Source organism: Cibotium barometz, chromosome 61 (assembly GCF_041138505.1).
Source record: "Cibotium barometz isolate CiBa-2024 chromosome 61, ASM4113850v1, whole genome shotgun sequence".
Classification (NCBI taxonomy): domain Eukaryota; kingdom Viridiplantae; phylum Streptophyta; class Polypodiopsida; order Cyatheales; family Cibotiaceae; genus Cibotium; species Cibotium barometz.
Genome location: NC_141106.1, coordinates 35,107,912 through 35,114,983, shown reverse-complemented (window position 1 = coordinate 35,114,983; position 7,072 = coordinate 35,107,912). Strand labels below are relative to the sequence as shown.

At 41.1% G+C, this 7,072-nt stretch overlaps 2 protein-coding genes across 3 annotated transcripts; both read right to left on the bottom strand.

Annotated features, from left to right (window-relative positions):
* Positions 1 to 405: 405 nt before the first annotated feature.
* Positions 406 to 6,760, bottom strand: LOC147604835 (uncharacterized). 2 transcript variants are annotated; one of them, XM_086794702.1, is made up of 2 exons: positions 6,588 to 6,760; positions 406 to 1,311 (listed from the first exon to the last, which is right to left on the bottom strand). In XM_086794702.1, exon 2 carries the CDS (start codon positions 1,292 to 1,294, stop codon positions 869 to 871), a length of 426 nt encoding a protein of 141 aa, XP_086650828.1. In that variant the 5' UTR covers positions 1,295 to 1,311; positions 6,588 to 6,760; the 3' UTR covers positions 406 to 868. The 2 variants fall into 2 exon arrangements, with proteins under 2 accessions (XP_086650828.1, XP_086650827.1); XM_086794701.1 differs by lacking the exon at positions 6,588 to 6,760 and adding an exon at positions 1,409 to 1,541.
* LOC147604836 (uncharacterized) lies at positions 5,908 to 6,756 on the bottom strand. The gene is made up of 2 exons (XM_086795012.1): positions 6,663 to 6,756; positions 5,908 to 6,456 (listed from the first exon to the last, which is right to left on the bottom strand). Exons 1-2 carry the CDS (start codon positions 6,754 to 6,756, stop codon positions 6,020 to 6,022), a joined length of 531 nt encoding a protein of 176 aa, XP_086651138.1. The 3' UTR covers positions 5,908 to 6,019.
* Positions 6,761 to 7,072: the final 312 nt, after the last annotated feature.

The window sequence follows — 7,072 nt, the reverse complement described above, 5'->3', positions numbered from 1 at the left end:
TCGTGTTGGTGTTGGCCTTGCTATGTGCATGTAGCATTACTATCGTAACTCACTATGCATAGCCCCAATGAATAATAACTCACTCTAGACATAGCGTATCACTATGTGCATGTAGCATTATTATCATGTAACTCACTATGCACGTATGCAATGAAATTGTAACTAGCATTTTTGGTGGGGATGAGCTATGCATAGACTATGAGTTTGATTAACAACCTTGTACTTATAACCTTTGTTCATGGCCTAAGGGCATTGTACTTAATTACCATTTCTTGACATAGATCTCACATTTTGAAACATACATTATTCGTGTGCTGACCATGTTTCTTTTAGCATTGAGTATGTACATTTGAGTTTTAAAGTGAAAGTGGATGTCTAACTATGGTTTGGGCATCAAAAGCAATCTTAGATAAAACAAGCAACCATGATGATCCAAACATATTTACATATAAGATAGCCTTGTTTAGTGTAGTCCACACCAACCTACCTCACAAGATGAAGGTATTGGCATCTAGTTTTTAGTACCTCTCACATCAAAAAGGAAAAAAAGTATAAGAGTTGTAATAGCAGCTCTATTCCAATCTGTGCATTTGGTTCGCCAACTACGAAGAGATGGCATCCTCAGAACTGCCCATGTCGAAGAGGCCAATGAACTGATGTCTATTGGCAAACGCTGCTATATTATGTAGACTTGAAGGTAAAAAGAAAAAAAGCACGAGCACTATCTAGCATGAAAATGTCGACTTTTTCTAAAAAAAGGTAAAAGCTCACTAATCCATGCGCTTTATGTAAAATTCACCAACAGGCATGAAGTTAGTCTAACCTAAAAGAGGAGTGCGCTCGAGTGCAGGATTTGGCTATAGTATGCTCACTGTCCAGTTGCAAAGGCCTCGACGGGGAAGGTTTTGGTGATGCCGGCAAAGCTCTTGAAGTGGATTTTGCCTGTGGGGGGGTCATCGACGCTGATTTCACCGACAGGCGGCCAGAGGAGGAGCTCCTTGGCTTTGACGCCTTTAAGCTTCTTGATGCGGTACTTCTCGATGTAGCCCGTGATGTGGGCGTCGTAGCTCACCAGCTTGCTGGCGAGCTTGAACTCGTGCTGCACCTCCTGCTTCTGCGTTATCCACATGTAGCCCGTCTCCTTCACGAACCCAATCTCCACCACCTCCGCCAACGGCAGCAGCCCAGTTGGCAGCCCAGACTCCTCCAGCAGCGACGCCGCCTTCTTCAAGCTCTCCTCGTGCCCCGCCCACACGCTCGCCCCTTGCTTCTCCGCCTCAACTTCTTGCGCCATTGTTGATGCCCTGCAACCTAGCAAAACATGTGATTCTTATCATTAATCAAGCTATGTATCTGTTAATCTAATTTATTCATGGACCTGCGTTGTCTGCTACCTTCTCTCTCTTACCTCAAATCTCGAGAGACAGCAGTAGATCAGAGCTTGAAGGGCACGACGTAGGCGTTAGATGTAATATAGCACTACAAGGTGTGAAGGTGACAAATGGCCGCCGAAATGAGGAGGGCAATTCGAGGTCTCGGGCCTCGTACCACGTTCATACTCATTGGCATAGCCTTCTGGCCTCACTAGTCTGTGCTCCCTTTTCTTGTTTGTGGCCAAGTCCTTGAGCTATTCTTTAAGAGGAGCTGATGTTGCCATATAATTCACATATTCAGGTTACATGGTATTAATTAATTAATCAAGCCCGATACCTTAGTATTCTCTAAGGTTTCGTAGCGTTAGAGAATACTAAACAAAACATCGAATCGAAGCTTCTTTTTTTTTCCTCTCATGCAACTCATGCAAAAAAAAAAACTCTCTATCATATAGGTTTTTTTTCCCACCACTAAATCGGAGCCTTTTTTTCCCTTCTCGGAGCGCATCTCTCTCTCTCTCTCTCTCTCTCTCTCTCTCTCTCTCTCTCTCAGTCTATCAGAACCTATTCACAGATGAAATGAGTGTAGACCAGTAATTTTTTTTCGCTCTAAGGTTTAAACCACCATCGCTTATGTAGCTTTCGATTTTTTTTTACAAAAATGACCAAACCGGATTGCTCTCTCTTGCAAACAACGCAAGGTGAATCTCTCTCTCTCTCTCTCTCTCTCTCTCTCTCTCTCTCTCTCTCTCTCTCTCTCTCTCTCTCTCTCTCTCTCTCTTCTTGGAGGCCACATCCTCAAAATGGCCTCAGCCTCTTTCCATTTTATTGCCACTTGAGGCGGTTAAGGAAGGATCCAGAGAAACCGTGAGAATTCGATTTTCCCATCTGCACACCACCTTACACTCTAAGGTCACATCCCATTTCTCACTCCTAAGGTTATACCACCTCAACAAATTAATTAATTGCCAAACAAAATTTGGCACCCATATTTAGTAGCCTCCATCTTCCTATGAGAGAGGAGATCAAGAGCTCATAGATATTGAGGTTGTAGATGATTCACCACAACTTTTATAAAGGTTTCTACATGTAGGAGTTTTTATAGGTTAATAAGATATATTTTTTTAGCCAATAGATTTATTATTAACTAGACACTAGAGCTATTAGTAATTGAAACAAATTTTTCGGGTTTGGATATAAGTGGCTGAGGATCTTGATAGAGTTTATTTGGATTTATAAGGGAAACATTGCAAGCCACTTGGACTGCTAACTTTGTATAGAGATTACTCCTACTCATTGTTTGCAAAAGTACAAAATAAACTATTTTATTAGAAGTCGATTAAACTATATAAAATGCATCTAGAGCGGCAGTGAATTAGGTGCTCCTTGTTATGTATCTTGGTAGGTAGATTCTGTGTGGTGATTTTCATGGCCAAAATTCTGGAGCACAAGTTACATGGGAGATTATTATATTACTTAAGTGAGGAGAAGAATTGGGAATAATATTAAGAGGCAAAAGTATGCAGCTAGGTGGGGCACGCCACATGGGTTGGAAGTTAGCCATGGTTGTTCCACATGCAAAGAATTGTGGAAGGCAAAGGACCTTTAAATGGTTACATTAGCACCTTGTTGGGTTGGAATCAAGTCATGGTTGTTCCACATGCAAAGAATTGTGGAAGGCAAAGGGCCTTCAAATAGTTACATTAGCACCTTGTTATGTGGGGTTTTTTGGTTGTTTAATGCATGCAAATTAACAACAATAACCCAAAGTATAAAAAATAATAATTTTTGCTTCTTTTCATCCTCTACTTTTCAACCTTATTCACCTCTCCTTTGCACACATTGCTTTAAGAAGCCATGTTTTGGGGAAAGGGCTTGGGTGGGCACGCACAATGAGGAATCAAAAAGGACTAGAAAAAGAAATGGTTGCTTTCTCGATAGCAGTGCCTAAGATGTTGTGGCTTATTCAAACAATAAGCTATGTTTACCTTAACTTTTTGTTCAAACTTCGATTCCCGAGCTTATATCAATTGAAGACTCCAAGTTGTTCCACTATTTGGTGCTAGCTTCTTCTCCTCTAAATCCCTCTCCTTGGTGTCAGTTCAAGGAGCTTCGTGTGCACCCACAAGGGCTCTTACTCCTCTCACTCTTGCTTACTCTCACACAATGAAAAAGAGGCACATGCACCATTAAGAATCATACATACTACTCTCAAATCTCTCTCTCTCTCTCTCTCTCTCTCTCTCTCTCTCTCTCTCTCTCTCTCACACACACACACAAGATAGGTAGTACACAAGAAAGCACGTAGATAAGCAAGACTCAATTGGCACAAAGCAGTATTATTTCTTTGATTATGAGAAAAAATTATATACATCGAGTCCTTATTCACACTTGGGTGTCCAAAAACTTATTGTGGGATTGGTCATTGGCCAATTTTTCTCATAATACAAAATTTTATAGCGCCGTTCTACTTTTAGTGACTCTGATTAGGGTAGATGTTATAATGACACGCGAGTGTCTAAAAAACCATCATAGAGAAAGTAGGATAAACATAATACAAAGCATTGAATTGTAGAAAAGTGGAGTGAAAACAATATTATTGCTTACAAACTTTGATTACAATCTAATGGCTATTTTCACATTCGAGGTAAGGAGCATAGAGGTGCTCTAGGTAAGGATCTTTGATGGATATCCAGATCTAGATAGAGAATGTCTTGCTTACAAGGCTGCCAAACTAGTCTAGATATATAGTGACCAAGATTGGCATAGACATAGCTTGGCCATCAAACCCATGGCTCAGTCCAAAATGACCAATCAATCATATCATCTGATCGGGACCATATTAAACTACAACAAACTCCCAAAGGAACTTAATGTAGCTCCCATGACCATCTAAGACCATTTAGACCCTCAAACAAGCCCTGCAACCTGAGAACTATGCGTTCTTGGTTTGCTGTCTCTAGCACTTACTAATACACTTACATAACTTATACAAGCATACATCCTACTTAGCAAAGTGACAATTCTACATAAGCTATCTCCTTGCCATCTATTTTTGGCCACCAACTAGCATCTAAACTAGGAACTAATAGGTGCCTGGGTACCTACCACACACAACATAGATACTCCTGAACCTTATAAAATAGAGTACATCCATCACCCAAAGCAACAACATGAGGGTGTAGCATTTGAGTAAAATCTTTTCCAAAAGTATGCACATATTAGAATCCCCAAACCTTTACATAAATTAAATACAAGTGCTTACAAGCAAGAAATGGGTTTGCCATTGCTTCTCTATTCTTGAAGTCTTGATGGGTGCTTCTAAATTCTTATTATGTATAGATCAATATTCTCTTACTCACTTCTAGTGGTTTTTTTTAAATGCTCCTTGCAAAGTGATTCTAGAACTTTAGCACCTACAAGGCATTGTAAAAGCTATCTTATACTCAGCTTCACAACTCGAAGTGGCTACCATTGGTTGCTTTTTGTTGAACCAGGATATATATGAATCACTAAGATGAAAGCAAAATCCACTACACATGCATCAAAAGCAAATTTTAGATGAAGCAAGCAACAGTGATATGTTAGGTAAAAAACATCTTATCCAAACATAATATAAGCTCTTTTGAAATGAGTTACATCGGTTTACTTTCATTTTGGATTTTGACACGTGTGATGAACAATTTAGAACTTCTATATATATTTTTGGACTCACATTGGGTGTGGCAAAGACGTTGGATCATAGTGTTTGTATGGGGGGAAATCCCATAGTGTATTTACAACTTCAAAATTAAAAAATACCTTTGTTGTCTTAATATAACTACCATCTCAATAGAATATGTTCTGATTATTTTCACTTGACTAAAACTTAAAGTGTACTTTGTAATTTATTCAAATTTAAAGCATCAAAGCAACATTCAAACACCTGAACTTGCACAAGTCTAAAGATTTGTTTTGCAAGGAGCTAACCTCAAATATTTGTAAACTAATGCACTTGGAAGGAGCTAACCTCGAGTATTTGGAAACTAATGATACAAGGAAAGTCCAGGCTAGATTTCATGCTAAATGTATTAACTTGGACTTTTCACCTATGCATGAGAGAAAATTTTGTTGTTTTTCTTACGCGGCCCCTTTTGAAAACTCCAGAGCCCCCTAATGTGAGGTAGCTTATATGATAGCCTTGTTTAGTGTAGTCCACACCAACCTACCTCCCAAGATGAAGGTATTGGCATCTACTTTGAGTACCCACTCTCACATGAGAAAGAAAACAAAGTATAAGCATTGTAATAGTAGCTCTATTTGAATCCATGCATTTGGTTCGCCAGTTGTGGAGAGATGGCATCCTCAGAATTGCCCATGTCGAACACGACAATGAACTGATGTCTCCTAGACTTAGGCTCGCCTCAAGGATGGCTATATTATGCACACTTGAAGGTAAAAAGAAAAAAAGTACGAGCACTATGTCACATGAAATTTCGATTCTTTTATTAAAAAAAAGTAAAAGCTCACTATTAACACTAGATCTATGCCAATCCACGCGCTTTATGTAAAATTCACCAAAAAAAGGCTACTACACAATGAAGCTAGACGTCCAACCTAAAAGATAAAAGAGGAGTGCGCTCGTGTGCAGGATTGGCATATTATGCTCACTGTCCAGCTGCAAAGGCCTCGACGGGGAAGGTTTTGGTGATGCCGGCAAAGCTCTTGAAGTGGATGTTGCCTGTGGGAGGATCATCGACGGTGATTTCACCGACAGGCGGCCAGAGGAGGAGCTCCTTGGCTTTGACGCCTTTAAGCTTCTTGATGCGGTACTTCTCGATGTAGCCCGTGATGTGGGCGTCGTAGCTCACCAGCTTGCTCGCGAGCTTGAACTCGTGCTGCACCTCCTTCACGAATCCTATCTCCTTCACCTCCGCCAACGGCAGCAGCCCAGTTGGCAGCCCGTCTCCTTCACGAATCCTATCTCCACCACCTCCGCCAACGGCAGCAGCCCAGTTGGCAGCCCATACTCCTCCAGCAGCGACGCCGCCTTCTTCAAGCTCTCCTCGTGCCCCGCCCACACGCTCGCCCCTTGCTTCTCCGCCTCAACTTCTTGCGCATTGTTGATGCTCTGCAACCCAACAAAACATGTGATTCTTATCATTAATCAAGCTATGTATCTGGTAATCTAATTAATTCATTGTCCCGCGTTGTCTACTGCCTTCTTTCTCTTACCTCAAATCTCGAGGAGCAGTAGTAGATCAGAGCTTGAAGGGCACGACGTAGGCGTTAGATGTAATATGGCACTACAAGCTGTGAAGGTGACAAATGGCCGCCGAAATGAGGAGGCCAATTCGAGGTCTCGGGACTCGTAGGCTTCGCCAAGAGGAGGGACCACGTTCATACTCATTGGCCTCACTAGTATGTGCTCCCTTTTCTTGTTTGTGGCCAAGTCCTTGAGCTCTTCTTTAAGAGGAGCTGATGTTGGCCTATGTTGCCATAATTCATATATTAAGGCTACATGGTATTAACTAATTAATTATTATATTACTTAAGTGAGGAGGAGGATTGGGAATAATATTAGAGGCCAAAGTGTGCATCTAGGTGGGGCATGCCACATGGGTTGGAAGTTAGCTATGGTTGTTCCACATGCAAATCATTGTGGAAGGCAAAGGGCCTTTAAATGGTTACATTAGCACCTTGTTGGGTAGGAATCCAGT

What these genes read in the sequence shown, in the direction of transcription:
- LOC147604835 (XM_086794702.1), bottom strand. Translation starts at nt 1,294, where the DNA reads ATGGCGCAAGAAGTTGAGGCGGAGAAGCAAGGGGCGAGCGTGTGGGCG.
- LOC147604836 (XM_086795012.1), bottom strand. Translation starts at nt 6,756, where the DNA reads ATGAACGTGGTCCCTCCTCTTGGCGAAGCCTACGAGTCCCGAGACCTC. An exon ending in ATTTGTCACCTTCACAGCTT is followed by an intron (nt 6,457 to 6,662) that starts GTAGTGCCATAT and finishes CAAGAAGTTGAG; the next exon opens with GCGGAGAAGCAAGGGGCGAG.